This window comes from Salmo salar, chromosome ssa20, assembly GCF_905237065.1.
Source record: "Salmo salar chromosome ssa20, Ssal_v3.1, whole genome shotgun sequence".
Lineage (NCBI taxonomy): Eukaryota > Metazoa > Chordata > Actinopteri > Salmoniformes > Salmonidae > Salmo > Salmo salar.
The window spans coordinates 69211005-69228064 of record NC_059461.1 but is presented as its reverse complement, the minus strand read 5'-3'; the positions used below and the strand labels follow the sequence as shown (position 1 = coordinate 69228064).

Here is a 17060-nt window from a genome sequence, read left to right as displayed (position 1 = left end):
AATGACAGGGTCAGTGACTGTTGATATCTATTTTTCATGAAGAAGACACAAAGCATTTCCCTGTCAACGGCCTGACCTCCACCTTCCAGGAATCCCACTATACCTCAGACTACTTCGTCAGTAAGTATCACTGAAGAGACTAAATCCTATGTACGTAGTCTGGCTCTAATGCACTAATGGCTTGTTAATATGTAATATGTTATGTCAATCAATGTCTATACATAAAGAATGGGAATATGACTCAGCACAGTAGGTCCAGTAATTTTTTGTTGTTGCAGTTACACAACTGAGCTCTCCATTTCTCTCTCTCTCTCTCCCTCTCTCTCTCTCTCTCTCTCTCTCTCTCTCTCTCTCTCTCTCTCTGTCTCGCTGTCTCTCTCTCGCTCTCTCCCGCCCCCTCCTTCTCTCTCTCCACCTCCCTCTCTCTCTCTATCGCTCACTCTCTTCCCCCTCTCTCTCTCTCTCTCTCTCTCTCTCTCTCTCTCTCTCTCTCTCACTCACTCTCTCCCGCCCCCTCCTTCTCTCTCTCCACCTCCCTCTCTCTCTATTGCTCACTCTCTTCCCCCTCTCTCTCTCTCTCTCTCTCTCTCTCTCTCTCACTCTCTCCCGCCCCCTCCTTCTCTCTCTCCACCTCCCTCTCTCTCTCTATCGCTCACTCTCTTCCCCCCTCTCTTTCTCTCTCTCTCTCTCTCTCTCTCTCTCTCACTCTCTCCCGCCCCTCCTTCTCTCTCCACCTCCCTCTGTCTCTATCTCTCACTCTCTTCCCGCCTCCCTCCCTCCCTCCCTCCCTCCCTCCCTCCCTCCCTCCCTCCCTCCCTCCCTCCCTCCCTCCCTCCCTCCCTCCCTCCCTCCCTCCCTCCCTCCCTCCCTCCCTCCCTCCCTCTCCTCCTCCTCCTCCTGTGTTTCTCCAGGCTATGGCATTGAGCATGCCCAGTGCGTTCCTCCCTCTGAATACTCAGAGCCGGGCTTCATCACAGAGTCTTACCAGACCCTTCACCCAATCAGCTCCGAGGACCTGCTGTCACTCAAGTACGAGAGCGAATACCCAAACGTCATCCTCAGGGACATGCCCCTCAACACACTGCAGGGGGACTACTTCTCAGTCAAGCAGGAGGTGGTCTCCCCCGACAACATGTGTGTGGGCCGCATCAGCAGAGGTGAGGGGTCACAAACAAGATAGTGAAGGAAATGGTTGGAAATCAAGATTTTGTGAAGTGTGGCTGTTACAGCTGCTGTGTATTAGGTGCCCTATCTCAAAGAGGAACAAGTTAACTTGGGTAACTTGGGGCCATTACGTGAGTAGGCCTTTAGTCCATGTCTTAGTTGTGCATAAGACTGAGACTCTGATTCAGTCCATACAGTATGAATCTATGATAAGTCATTCCACGGTGTTGACTGTAACTCCTTGTGTGAGTCTTGAGGTCTAGCTAATTGGGTTGGGTTTGTGAACATCACTGTGTGCGTGTGATTTCGCTGACGCCCTCCAATCTTGCCCTGCCACATCACTGGATGTACCACGATAGAAGAAAGGAGGCCCTAAGGCTGGCTTGTGGTTCAAGCAAACCCGCCTCGAGGAGATAATAAGTCAATTGTTTATGTCAGAGTGAGAAGAGAACAAAGCCACACGGTGCGTTAGCGCTGTCTGTCCCTATAGCTTTCATGTAAAACAGCCCAAGCGAGGTAACCTTCAAGAACAACCACATTTTTTTCTCTCAAATTTCTCATCTCTGTTTTTTACATCTGAACCTTGAGGTGGTTCTCAGCAAGGACAGAGAGTGACAGAGAGTGACAGAGAGTGACAGAGAATGCCAGAGAGTGACAGAGAGTGTCAGAGCGTGGTTTTTCTTTCTCATGAATCGTTCTGTTTACCTGCCACATGCACCACTGTTTGCTTTCCTACTGATAGTTTGGAGAAGAATTAACAGCGTGGTTTACATTGATACCAATAAAGCGAGGATTTTCTTCTCAAATCCCCCGGTTTAACAAATTAATAAGGGGTGTCAGGGAGTTTACAGTACACAGGCCCGTCCAGTGGACTGACTAGGCATTCGCCTGCAAGGTATGTCCAGGCCTTGTACCTAATAAATCCCAGCGCATTGTGCTTTCTAAATGTGGAAAAGTATTTGTGGCACCACTGAAAACCACATGTGGCTTCAATTTGTGCAATTGAAGATTTCAGTATCAGTCGAGGCACTGGATTATCTTTCATTCTTTAATAGCGCTCAGTTGAAATGCTCCTTTTATCTTTGCCGAGGCCAGAAATAGCAAGGCAATTTGCATTGATCTTCTTCCAATTAGACAAAACCAAATAGCAGTTACACATGCTAAACTGAGTGTGAAATGAAGGGACCAGGACCATACATTACGTTATACAGAACAAAGAAGCTCAGTGAGAGTGTAATTTACTGCCAGTGTCTAATGTGTATTCCTGCCATAAATATTGTCCTCTGTCAAATCGTAATGTCACTGCTCTAAACTATTTACTTTCAGATAATTCTTTTTTCATTCCCTCTCACACTATGAGGCAATAAAATGAACAGATTCTGCTCTCCCCCTCTCTGTCTCTCAGGTAAGCTGGGAGGCCAGGACTCGTTTGAGAGCAACGAGAGCTTTGAAAGTTGTGACCGTCTGACCCAGTCCTGGAGCAGCCAGTCCTCCTTCAGCAGTCTGCAGCGCGTCCCATCGTACGACAGCTTCGACTCCGAGGACTACCCCAGCACCCTACACGGACACAAGCCCAAGGGAACCTTCAAGGACTACGTCAGGGAGCGCTCAGACCTCAGCAAGGACAAACCTGTCATCCCCGCCGCAGCACTGGCAGGATACACAGGTTAGTCGAAATGAATGAAGAAAATACAGGTTACAGTTTGGAAAATGTGCGATCAACTACAATAAATATGGCCAAACGTTCATCCTTCTTACTTCTTACAGGCGTTTTTATGCCACCCAATGGAGCCATATGTTACATGTTTGCCAGGCAGTTGCAGCAGATGTACATACTGTAGGTGTGCCTCAGTGTAATTGGGTCTCTGTAACTGGCAGCACAGCTTCTGGCTGAGAGCGTTTATATACACACCTCTATAACAGCCTGGGGCACTGCAGCTCCAGAGTCATGCACTCACAGGAAACCAAGACATTTGCTCTCAGCCTCTTCTCTCCATCTCGCCTCGTCTTGCACCTCTGACTTTCTCATCTGCACCGTTTTATCTGCGGCCGCATCTCAACCTATTTTCCAGGTCGTCTTGGCAACCTGGGTGCAAACACAAAACAATACCTGCACTTAAAACTAGAGTAGATATATCTGTTCATCTGTTAAGGCCCCTTTCTACCTACAGTGCCTGATGAAAAAGCTACTCTATCTTCTATTCAAACACAAAGAAACACATCTTAGAAGTTTAAAAAAGATCCAAGGTCTGGCACATTCTATTTTCGTATTCTTTTTATGGCAAGGTTTTCAGTTTGTTTTGTAAAAATGTAGTGAAAAAGTTCACCATTTTACATTTTGGGACCTATAGCCATTACAGAAAAACGACATGATTGTGGAAAATCACATGATTTCACACACAAATTCATGTGTTTTTTCCGTAAGAGAGTTGAATTCTCCATGTTTCAACATAGAGCACAAGTATATACGGTGCATTCGGAAAGTATTCAGACCCCCTTGATTTTTTCCAAATTTTGTTACGTTACAGCAAAGTGAAAACAGGTTTTTTGAATCTTTTTGCAAAAATAAATGAATACGTATTTACATAAGTATTCAGACCCTTTGCTATGAGACTCAGGTGCATCCTGTTTCCATTGATCATCCTTGAGATGCTTCTGCAACTTGATTGGAGTCTACCTGTGGTAAATTCAATTGATTGGACATGATTTGTTGACAGTGCATGTCAGAGCAAAAACCAAGCCATGAGGTCGAAGAAATTGTCCGTAGAGCTCCGAGACAGGATTTTGTTGAGGCACAGATCTGGGGAAGGGTACCACAACATTTCTGCAGCATTGAAGGTCCCCAAGAACACAGTGACCTCCATCATTCTTAAATGGAAGAAGTTTGGAACCACCGAGATTCTTCCTAGAGCTGGCCACCCAGGCAAACTGAGCAATCGGGGGAGAAGGGCCTTGGTCAGGGAGGTGACCAAAAACCCGATGGTCACTCTGATAGAACTCCAGAGTTCCTCTGTGTAGATGGGAGAACCTTCCAAAAGGACAACCATCTCTGCAGCATTCCACCAATCAGGCCTTTATGGTAGTAGCCAGATGGAAGCCACTCCTCAGTAAAACGCACATTAGAGTTTGCCAAAAGGCACCTAAAAACTCTCAGAGCATGAGAAACAAGATTCTCTGGTCTGATGAAACCATGATTGAACTATTTTGCCTGAATGCCAAGCGTCACGTCTGGAGTAAACTTGGCACCATCCCTACAGTGAATCATTGTGGTGGCAGCATCATGCTGTGGGGATGTTTTTCAGCGGCAGGGACTGGGAGACTAGTCAGGATCGAGAGAAAGATGAACGGAGCAAAGTACAGAGAGATCCTTGATGAAAACCTGCTCCAGAGCGCTCAAGACCTCAGACTGGTGCGAAGGTTCACCTTCCAACAGAACAACGACCTTAAGCACACAGCCAAGACAACGCAGGAGTGGCTTCGGGACAAGTCTCTGAATGACTGTGAGTGGCCCAGCCAGAGCCTGGACTTGAACCCGATCGAACATCTCTGGAGAGACCTGAAAATAGCTGTGCATCGACACTCCCCAGGATCTTCAGAGAAGATTGGGACAGACCATATACAGGTGTAACAAGCTTGTAGCGTTATACCCAAGGCAACTCGAGGCTGTAATCGCTGCCAAAGGTGCTTCAACAACGTACTGAGTAAAAGGTCTGAATACTTATGTAAATGTAACATTTCCAAAAAATCTAAGAACTTGATTTAGCTTTGTCATTATGAGGTATTGTGTGTAGATTGTGAGGAAAAAAATATTTTTGAATAAGGCTGTAACGTAACAAAATGTGGAAAAAGTCAAAGGGACTGAATACTTTCAAAATGCACTCTATACATCTATGGAGACTGAGAAGCAATTTAAGGGGAAATTGTCTCTCAATAGCTTTAATGCACTTGACACACTAGTTACAATGTCTCCTATTCTCTATCTAGTCTTTGGGGACTTTCTCTCCTCTGTGTTAAATTGCAGTGACAAGGTTGCTAGTAGAGGAGAGGGGAAATACCAGAACACACAGTGTTCGTCACTGACAATGTATTCTTCAGATTGCATTACTCATTGCCTACAATTGGCATCTCATGGTAATTTGTAATCTGCAAAGTTGTCTGTACTAATCAATTATGTCAATTTCTTCATTCATGCATTCATCTTTGGATCATAATTGCATACCTACAGAGATGTACATTAGACATAAAATGAAAATGATAAAATGAAAGACAGATATAAAAAATTGGCATGCCCTAATTGAAGGCTTTTACATGGCTACAGTATGCATTCGTAATATAATGCCTGCTAGTGGTACAGATGTAGAATCTTAATTTGATCCAACCTGTTGCAGGGGAACTTTCCTGCAATGGTTTAAAAAGTATTTTGAAGTTTGTAATTGCCAATTTGACATTTCAGACTTGATTTTCCCTTGCGAAAAATTGATTAACCCCTACAAAAATGTCAATTAATTATAATCCACATAATAATTAACATTTCCTGTTGCTGCAGGATTATTTTCCTGCTGTAGCAAATTGGCTCAAATTAAGATCCTACATATTTAGGCTATTTTCTGCATGTCATCATTCATGCATTTCTGCAAAGTAATTCACTTCCCTACTGTATGTGTTTAATGATGTAGCGTTAGTTATAAAACTACCATAGACTCATGTTCAGAGGCTAATCCATGTTCCAATATTTTCATTTTAGTCAGAATACTTTCTCAGAGCTTTTAGAGTCATGCAGAACTAAAGAGAATAAAATGAACATAAGTGGTAAAAATACTTCAATATGCTTCAGAAATTAAGTGTCTAGCTGGCAACAACCATTGTTATTAACTGTTATTACTCTGTATGCTGTCCTGCAGCCAAGAGAAAGATCAACACCATTTGGCTCCCAAACAACAAATGCATTTTATTACTATGTGAAAAACAGAGAGAATCTTCCCAGAAAAGAGAAAAACATTTATGTAATATCTCAAATAGCTTTTGATGAAAACGTGTGTTTTGGCTTCAATTCCCAGTAGCTGTGCACTGACAGGCACACACACGGTTCCCAGTCACACACAGTGATGAGCTGGTGTGATAAAGAAGGTGTGAGATAAGTGAGGCTCAGTCAGTCGTCAACTCTCTCTGAGGTTGACTGTGTTTCTCGTCTCCAATCACACTTCTGTCACCTCTGGGGATGCAGCAGGCAGTCAGTCACTGTGCCTTGGGGCCAACTACAGCCTCCTTCTCTCTCTCTCTCTCTCTCTCTCTCTCTGTCTCTCTCTCTCCCTCTCTTTCCGTCTCTCTGTCCACCCTGCATAGGCTACAGTCTCATCTGTAAAGCCTAAAGGCAGATCCTAAACAGTACTATGAATGCAAGCACCCCCACCCTTTCTCCACTGAATACGCTTTTTCAATGAGGCCCATTGTGCATGGGGGCTTTTAACATATTTTTGGAAAAACATTTTAGGGTCGCCAAACATTCTCGTGTGAGAGAGCTTGAGGGGGCTGGAAAGGGGCACTGTTGTATCACCCTTATGTGGGCCCACGGTTACAGTAGCAGGCTTTTTTGAATGTGCCTTCATCAGGAGGAGAGCTACTGTACAGTAGTCAGTTGAAAATAGCTGGTTATTATTTTCTGAAATGTGGGTATTGCGTCTTTGCATTCATGTTCATAACTGAGGGAAGCGAGTAGAAGCCTTGGATTGAAAACAACTTATTTTGCTTTCAGGTGTTCAACCCACACTTCCATTTCTCTGAAAGCTTTGGTGTGTGTCGTATGAGGGTGATTTTATGAAGCATGTCTGGGAGGTAACAGCTCCGCTCTGCTACAGCTTTGCTAAGTAGGCGCTGCATAGCCAGGTGTGATTTTTTTTGTCTGTACAGAAAACCACAAGATCAAAGAGTACACTTTGTTTTTCTCTCCTGCTACTATTTATTTTTCTTTTCAACACGATTGTAAGTTCTGGTCGTCACATTTGGTCCATTTGTTTAATTTGCAAATATATGTAAAAAATGTCAATGAAATTGTAGGTAAATGCATTTAATTGCTTTTACGGTATATTGCATTATTAGGACAGACCTGAACATAACAGAAAATCAAGCAACATTTGCTTACAAATTAGATGAAATGTAATGTTCCTAATGGCTGATCTCTGGGAGTTTACACTAAACTACATACACACATACAATGCCTTGCAAAGTATTCACCCCTCTTGGCGTTTTTCCTATTTTATTGTATTACAACCTGTAATATAAATTGATTTTTATTTGGATTTCATGTAATGGACATACACAAAATAGTCCAAATTGGTGAAGTGAAATGAAAAAAATTACTTGTTTAATTATAATTTTTTTAAACACGGAAAAGTGGTGGGGCATATGTATTCACCCCCTTTGCTATGAAGCCCCTAAATAAGATCTGGTGCAACCAATTACCTTCAGAAGTCACATAGTTAGTTAAATAAAGTCCACCTGTGTGAAATCTAAGTGTCACATGATCTGTCATATGATCTCACTATATATACATACACCTGTTCTGAAAGGCCCCAGAGTCTGCAACACCACTAAGCAAGGGGCACCACCAAGCAAGCGACAACATAAAGACCAAGGAGCTCTCCAAACAGGTCAGGGACAAAGTTGTGGAGAAGTACATATCAGGGTTGGGTTGTAATAAAATATCCAAAACTTTGAACATCCCACAGAGCACCATTAAATCCATTATAAAAATGTTTCAAAGAATATGGCACCACAACAAACCTGCCAAGAGAGGGCCGCCCACCAAAACTCACAGACCAGGCAAAGAGGGCATTAATCAGAGAGGCAACAAAGAGACCAAAGATAACCCTGAAGGAACTGCAAAGCTCCACAGTGGAGATTGGAGTATCTGTCCATAGGACAACTTTAAGCCGTACACTCCACAGAGCTGGGCTTTTACGGAAGAGTGGCCAGAAAAAAGCCATTGCTTAAAGAAAGAAATAAGCAAACACGTTTTGCGTTCGCCAAAAGGCATATGGGAGACTCCACAAACATATGGAAGAAGGTACTCTGGTCAGATGAGACTAAAATTGAGCTTTTTGGCCATCAAGGAAACGCTATGTCTGGAACAAACCCAACACCTCTCATCACCCCGAGAACACCATCTCCACAGTGAAGCATGGTGGTGGCAGCATCATGCTGTGGGGATATTTTTCATCAGCAGGGACTGGGAAACTGGTCAGAATTTAAGTAATGATGGATGGCGCTAAATACAGGGAAATTCTTGAGGGAAACCTGTTTCAGTCTTCCAGAGATTTGAGACTGGGACGGAGGTTCACCTTCCAGCAGGACAATGACCCTAAGCATACTTCTAAAGCAACACTCGAGTGGTTTAAGGGGAAACATTTAAATGTCTTGGAATGGCCTAGTCAAAGCCCAGACCTCAATCTAATTGAGAATCTGTGGTATGACTTAAAGATTGCTGTACACCAGCAGGAACCCATCCAACTGGATCCGTTTTGCCTTGAAGAATAGGCAAAAATCCCAGTGGCTAGATGTGCCAAGCTTATAGAGACATATCCCAAAAGACTTGCAGCTGTAATTGCTGCAAAAGGTGGCTCTACAAAGTATTGACTTTGGGGGGGTGAATAGTTATGCACAGTCAAGTTTTCTGTTTTATAGTCTTATTTCTTGTTTTTTCACAAAACAAAATATTTTGCATCTTCACAGTGGTAGGCATGTTGTGTAAATCAAATTATACAAACACCACAAAAATCTATTTTAATTCCAGGTTGTAAGGCAACAAAATAGGAAAAATGCCAAGGGGGTGAATACTTTCGCAAGGCACTGTACACACACACACACGCACACGCACACGCACACACACAGCCAAGGCCTCATATGAAGACCCCCTCTTATTTTAAACACTGTGATTTCATTGCCATGAAATTCATACAGACAGACAAAAACACGCTGTGAAGCCCAGCTCCACATACTGCAGAGGGCAAAGTGTAGACAAAGGGATTCATGATGAATGGGACCCTTGTCTGTGAAAACACTGTTTTCTCTCCACTATTGTGTCTTGTACATGTCTGATTCTGAGTGCAATATTTGTATTTCTATAGTAGGAGATGAATGACCCCAAGACAAGTAGTTAATGAGAAGCATGAGGAGAACAGTCAGTCAAAGATATGCTGTGTTTACATGTGGCTGATGATGTCATGTTCAGTAATACTCATCTGTATTATACTGAAAACAAGGCTCCTCTCTCTCAGTGTTCTTACCTTGTTCTCCTCTCTCTCCCTTCTCCTGGTTCTGCTCTGCAGGCAGCGGCCCCATCCAGCTGTGGCAGTTTCTGCTGGAGCTTCTGACGGACAAGTCCTGTCAGTCCTTCATCAGCTGGACAGGAGACGGCTGGGAGTTCAAGCTGTCCGACCCTGACGAGGTGAGAGGTCACCACCACTGACCTCACATGGCATGGGGGCCCTAAACAGTTAGACAGATTTTTAAACATTTTTTTATTGAAACTTTATTTAACTAGGCAAGTTAGTTAAGAAAAAAATCGTATTTACAATGACGGCCTACCCCGGCCAAACCTGGACGACGCTGGGCCAATTGTGCGCTGCCCTACGGGATTCCCAATCACGGCTGGATGTGATGCAGCCTGGATATTGAGCTTGATGTCTTTTTAATGTGACGCCAACAACAGTGGTATTTGCCTTACTTAGACTCAAAGAAACCTTAGCGGTATCAGGTACATTTAGCTACATTAAATATTGTTCCATGTCAAGAGAAGACATGTGCACGATAATATTGTAATGTGAGATTAGTGCAGAGCTCTGTCTCAAGGTTGATACATGGTGTAACAGGGTGCCTTTTCCCTCTGTGACTCAGGTGGCTCGGAGGTGGGGGAAGAGGAAAAACAAACCCAAGATGAACTACGAAAAGCTGAGCCGAGGCCTGCGCTACTACTATGACAAGAACATCATCCACAAGACATCAGGGAAGCGCTATGTCTACCGCTTTGTCTGTGACTTAAAAAGCCTGCTGGGATACACCCCCGAGGAGCTCCACGCCATGCTGGACGTCAAGCCTGATGTGGACGAGTGAAAACAGAGGGAGGAGAGAACAGAAAAAGTAGAAGAATAGGAGAGTAAAGGAGTCGAGGGGACAAGGTTTCAGAGATTGATGCCGTCCGGTAAAAGAGGGCGCCCATTTTGGGACCAAACCTAAACTGTGGTCTGTATCATTTTGAGCTGTTGTCAGATGATGTTCAAAAAGGAAGCACATGCCAAACGTGAAAATTGATAATATGTTACATTTGAGATAGTGTGTATGGTAGCTATATGTATATACTGGTATTACTTAGTAGCTCAAGGCACATGGAAAGCTATCAGTTAGAATAGAGTGGCCATTTAGCCTAAGTAGCACAAGAAACTGACATTGAGGAAGGGGGCCAAGAGACAGTTTGGCAAGAGACAGTTTGGCATGTGCTTCCATTATAGGGAAGGACATGAATTGAGAGTTCCTGCTATGAAATCTGTTGCCAAATATAAAATGTAAAGTAGTGGAAATAGGTCAGTGTTTCTCTGCCACTCCACACAATAGGCATGGGTAGAGTTCTCAGCTTGGACCAAAAAAGTGTTGTTTTTGTTACTATTGTTTCAAAAGCATAATGTTTGTGTCAGTATTATCGTTGAGATTCAACTCCTGGTGTACTGTTTAGTCTCAGTCCGACCAGGGTTCCCCCATTTTTTTTAAATATTTTTTTTATGAAGGTATTATGAAACCAAACGTTGCACCATTTAATGTTAAGTTAGTCCTGTCTCCTCTCTGTGAAAGCCCAATAACTGAAATATGCTGATATGACTATCAGACGACACTAGACACTGGCCTTTTTACTCATTTTCATAGGTTGGATGGAGAGTTACTTACTCATACCAAGAATGGTTGATTGACACCTGAAAGTAACCGTTGCTTTAAAACTGACGCTTTCAGCTCCGCACATTTGCCGCTTCACTATAAAAAATATACTGTCTTACCACCAGTAATAAAAATCCTTAGACACCCTTTCTGTGGTGAGTTTTGAAAGTATTTGGACATGAAGGAGTCAAACGTGCCCATCACAATCTGTACATTGAGTGGTTTTCCAAACCCCCATTTTAGCATTGCTTTAGAAGAGAGCAGAGAGGGAGGGACCTGTTGTTGACAAATTGAATTGCGAGCCATGTACGAGGGATGGTTTTTGTAGTCAAAAGAGAAAGCTTAGGAATGTAGAGTGTACTGTATTTGTGTGTGTTACGTGGTGTTCTCTGAATGAAGGGAAGCTGCCATAGCTAGGTAAGGTATATCAAGGTGCATGATGGTAGTAGGGTGAAAAGAGAAGAGCTCAAAGCAAGGAGTGTAAACTTTGGATGACTGTTTGAAAAAGAGAGACGAGAGGAGGACTGGGTAGTTTTGGGAGGGAACCGTGGAGTTGTGAAGTTAATCAGTAGTGGCTGAAAGAGAATTATCATCATTATGGCATGAGGATGAGATGAATGCTTGTGGTGTTGTACAGCTTGGAGTCTTTTGTTAACTGAAGTGTTTGTATAGATGCTCCATTTCACCAATGAGGAGGTAGAGATCGACAGGAAACAGGACTACCATAAACAGTTGGGCTAAAGGACTACTGGGAGAGATGTGGCATTATATGCTATTTTCTTACCATGATGTGTACATGCTTTTCTATTTCTAAGACGTAAGGACACCCAATTCAGTATATGGAAAGGATCAATGAAATGACATGCCCTGAATACTATATGTACTTGTGCAGCTTGCTCAAGAGCCACAGTAGTTGTGCTGGTTGGGTTTTGAGTAATGTCATCAGTGGGAACATGACTATACGCAGGTCTTATGGGAAAAGCCAAAGTCAAGAAATATCATCTTAAAATACAAATGTTATTGTTTACAGTGGCTGAATGTTACCCATTCTGATGAAAATAGGTTTTGAAATGTTTATTTGTACAGATTGTATTTCATAATGCTTTATTAAGACCCAGATTAAACAAATAAGCAAGAGACAAAGCAGGAATAATAACCAAACCCATGTGAGGTCTGGGCGATCGATAGCGCTTTGGGTATGTCCACCATCTTGAAGGACAGGGACTGTTATTCCCTCACATTCAAAGTGTTGTTTCTGCTTTGATCTTTTGATTTGTTGGAAAGCACCCAGTGTTAGGACTCAGTGAAGATATTTGGCTGGACTGACTGTAGTTCCCTCTTGAGATTATAGGAAAGGGATTTCTGTCCATATTAGTTACTTTTTAGTTGGGCAACTGACCACAGGGTTGGTTTTTCTAGTGTCAGTCAGCACAAACACACACGCACACACACACACAGACCACACACACACACACACACAGACACACACACACACACACACACACACACACACACACACACACACACACACACACACACACACACACACGTGATCTTGTGTAGAGAAAGTTGAATTCTCTTGAACAAATCAATCCACCCAATCTCTGTGGTTCATTATGCACACCTCATTTCCAGGATTCACATCACTGTTTGATTATTACTGTTCAGATTTTTTTCCTCCAAAAAATGTTTTACGTTAGGGCAACTGTTCATATATTTAAATATATGCTTAACTCGTTGTTGACGATGCCTTCCAGCTCCTAGCCAGTCACCATTTTGAGTAGATCAGAATATAATATCTTTGTTTAAATGGACATATACTGTGTCTGTTTGGACTTCTAAGTCAAGTTTGTTTCAGTAAATGTCATATAAGTTAAGTTGTAGACACAAGTATTGCACAGATCTTTCTAAATGGACTAAATACATAAATACACAGATACCTTGCGATATTAGCATATCTCAGACTGATCCATTAGGAAACCTTTTTTGTTATGGATGGTGTTGTTTTTTGTATATTTTATAGTGTTTCTGTATTTTTGTTAATGAGATAATTTTTTATGTATTTAGTTCACAAACATTTGAATATTTTTCAGTAATTTATATTTTATAAAAGAAAAAGACGCAGACAGCTGGTGCTTTCATGGGAAATAAAGGTAGCACAGGAAAAAAAATGTAGCGTTTTTCTTTCGATATAGAGAATAGACCTGTCTGTTAAAGAAAAAGGCTGATGCTGGCCCATCATTGATTTCTGCTGGGAAGTTTTATAAACTGTTGCTTCTATTTCTTAATGTACTTAAAAAATGTTACGTTATAAAAAAATATATGTGAACAAATATTTCATACTTTGTGTGTATTGTGTGGTTATTTCTTCTAATATTACCAGAGCAAAAAAGGCTTTTGAAACATTACATCTATACTGATACTTACAGTACATTGGAAACAAGTTAAATATCTATTAAAGAAAGCAGATTAGCAGATTGCAGTCTTACTTGGCTTCCTGGCCTTGACTACATGCCAAAAGAAAGGTTAGTCAGTTAATCTATCTTTTTGTAAACATAATAGAAGTACCTACACATTATCCTCAAAAGATTTCTGCGTACTCATGTTAATAACCACCTGCGCATGTACTGGATGAGCACATCTAGGCCTATTCACCTCACACATTGCATACGAATAACTCACATCCAAAACCTGCCTGAGCAAGTCAGTACCTCACTCAATCATGATAACACTGAGACTGTGTAAGGCAGCCCAATTCTGATATTTTTTCCACTAATTGGTCTTTTGACCAGTAAAATCTGATATTTTCACATCAAATCTTTTTCAGAGCTGATCTGATTGGTCAAAAGACCAATTAGTAGAAAAAAAATCTGAATTGGGCTACCCAAATACATCTACAATGTGCAGATCAAGAGTATGTATTGGTCTCGGTCTCAGAACCCAGTTTGGGCCTGGTGGCAGATCCAGGTCCCCTCTGAAAGGCATGCTGGGATGTCGCTGGTGTGTACCTGGCTTACAAGAGTGTCACTTCCACGGCGATGGGTGACGTCAAAGCAGAAACAGGCACGCTGGGCCCATTCATGTGTTTGTAGCCCTAGGGTCCTAGTAATTCCACTATAGATAAAAAAAAACATAGATGCAGTGACCTCTCCCCAGCCACTGCCCTGGCCAACACAGCACAGCACAGCTGTCTGGCTCCTCTAGAACAGCACATAGGGCAAAAGGCAAAGGACCAGTACCAATACAGACTGGTGTCTTTATCCCACAATGGTCTGTAGCAAACTAAACTTGATAAATTATTGGCATAAAGATGAAATATTTTATATTCCTTTACTGGGATGATACTGTATATTGGCTTGGTTTGAGATGTCACATCAGGACAGAGGCTAGTCCTTGAAATCCATACCATATTTAGAACGATTGTCTAGTACATCATAGCGTGCAATATGTTCGTTCTTGGTTCAAATAAGCTGTAGTGAATACGTTTAGGTTAGAACAGGAGAACATTGAATGAGACATTGATAGAACATTTGTAGGAAGTATTAAAACTATAGTCTCAGACTCCTTAACAAAATAAAGTGTATTATCTTTACTGGGACTTGGATGCAACATGACTAAAACTTTCCGTACCTGCAACTTTCTATAAATATAGCAGACAGGATGTAGATACTGACACACATTCGCATGCACGCATACACTCACATACACACACATACACACACATACATGCTGTATTGCTGGCTAATTTCCCCCTGGACAGGATTAATATGTATTTAGCAGAGGGTGGCTTAAGTTAGGCAGGTTGTTCTTCTAACATTCAGCATTCCACACCCCTGGGCCTGTGATCCAGACCAGACACTATAACCAGGCAACATAGTCTTTAAACACTTCACTGGAAGCTCTGGGAGCCCATTTTGCCAAAGAACCTGGAACATAACCCAACACATTATGATACCATTCACACCTGCTGGTTTCACAACCAAAGAGAGAGACATTCAGACGAGGTGGGGATTTCACATGGTTCTTTTTTGTATCTCACTCAACTCACAGACTGCTATAATCACTGGTGTAAAGAGAAAAGAGAGAGAACCGAACAGCGGAACAGAAAATCAAACCGTAGCGCCTGGCGGTGTCACCGAGACGGAGATGTCTGCCTCCCTGTCTGAGACCCCATGTCGCTCACAGCTTATTTCACTCCAGAAACGGAGAGAGACGCATTTGTCAGACTTCAACCCAAATATTTATCTAATGGCCCCGCTTGCGAAGCTTCATCTGTCTCCTACGCCTAGTCTTCCCATGAGTGAGAAAGGATGAGGAGGAGAAAGAGGAGAAAGAGGAGGAAGAGGAGGAGGAAGAGGAGGAGGATGAAGAGGAGGAGGATGAAAAGGAGGAGAAGGAAGAGGAAGAGGAGGAGGATGGTACACACTAAGGTTCAGATAGATAGCTGCGCTATATAGGCTGGTGAAATGTGTTGCTCAACACAGTTAAAGATGACATGGTTAACCTGAAAAGACTGAGATGAAGGGGAAGAATAGAGTAGGAGGAGGATAGGAGGTTTGACTGGCAGGGTGGTCATGAGATTCCCATAACCACCTGACCTAAACAGGAAAAACACCTAGCCGAACTTAGAAAGTATGGTGTGCAGGCCTATTGCATAGTTGGTTAAGAAATGTGTATAGGATGGTGGTAGGACCCACGATGCCTCCCTGATCTCTGCCTCTTTCAGTACTTAATCACAGCTCCTCTGTAGGGAGAGAGGGAGAGTGTGACGCAGACAGATACAGCTCATTGCTTCCATTATGCAGAGAAGGCATGGAATATGACCAACATTCCCCTCGGCCCCCCATTGGTGGTAACACAACAGAGTTGGTTCGATTCTGGTCTTACTGTGCGGCTGGTAGCCTAGTGGTTAGAGCGTTGGACTAGTAACCAGAAGGTTGCAAGATTGAAACCCCGACCTGACAAGGTAAAAATCTGTCGTTCTGCCCCTGAACAAGGTAGTTAACCCACTGTTCCTAGGCCGTCATTGAAAATAAGAATTTGTTCTTAACTGACTTGCCTAGTTAAATAAAGGTAAATTTTTTTTAAATGTAAAAATAAAATAAAATAGTTCTTCATCGTAGAGTCTCCTTGGTTGGGTCTGTATGGACCCAGGGTAGGAGTGGTGTCTGGGGAACACATAAACACATTAGCCCATGCCTGTTACAAGAGATAGCATATTTTCCAACGGTCTGACTCTTCTCATGGGTCCTGCTGTTACCGAACATCACTCAGAGATGGAGGATTTACACAATCACCACAGTGGTCAGAGACTGAGTAAGCACCCATAAAGCAGTTTGACGTTTATGCAACGTACATGTAATTAACAAACTTCATTGACACACAAAAAATACATTTTATTTACTCTGACTTCCCACTCAGGGAAAAGGAGCTAGTCAATCTCCTGCTTTTTTATTTTCTTTCTCATTCAGCTGTGTGTATTGTGGTGGAGGAGATGGGTTGACCCACATGTCACTGCAGGTGGAGGACTGTATTATACAGGTTTATGAAGGTCACGGCTGGGGCATCCTCAGCTTGGGCTTCAATTTGCATTTTTATTGCTGTTGTCGCATCCCCAGTTAATATGCCATTGACTCCCAGAGGCACCCCTCGTCCTCCTGGTATCCCTTCTGAAATGAGAGCCAGTCTTGGGGCTGGTAGGCCACCCACCCTGCATTCATGAGGGCCTTGGTACCAGGGACCTGGCATTCTGGGCAGGAAATGGACTGGCTTCACATGGTAATGTGGACTTTCCATTAGTAATGGTGATTGATTTAAAACCCATGCACTACAGCACCTGTCAGATACAGGGCCACAATGAGGGGGGGCTTCTTTGTGAGGAGGTGAAGGAGATGTGTGTCTGAGGAGTGGAGTGGTCTTTCCCGGTTAAGGGGAGAGTAAGGAGGGTTGGTGGGGTGAAGGGGTGGTCGTGAAGG

General features: G+C 42.8%; 1 protein-coding gene across 3 annotated transcripts in view; it reads left to right on the top strand.

Moving 5' to 3' along the window:
- The window catches only part of LOC106581098 (protein C-ets-1), a 47690-nt gene extending 34263 nt beyond the window's left edge, over positions 1–13427 (top strand). For all 3 annotated transcript variants that reach the window (XM_014162824.2, XM_045703862.1, XM_014162825.2), the window contains 5 exons: positions 43–120; positions 912–1157; positions 2570–2830; positions 9489–9607; positions 10057–13427. In XM_014162824.2, the coding sequence (XP_014018299.1) occupies positions 43–120; positions 912–1157; positions 2570–2830; positions 9489–9607; positions 10057–10272 (920 nt within the window). In that variant the 3' untranslated portion in view covers positions 10273–13427. The remainder of the gene's footprint in view (positions 1–42; positions 121–911; positions 1158–2569; positions 2831–9488; positions 9608–10056) is intronic.
- Positions 13428–17060: the final 3633 nt, after the last annotated feature.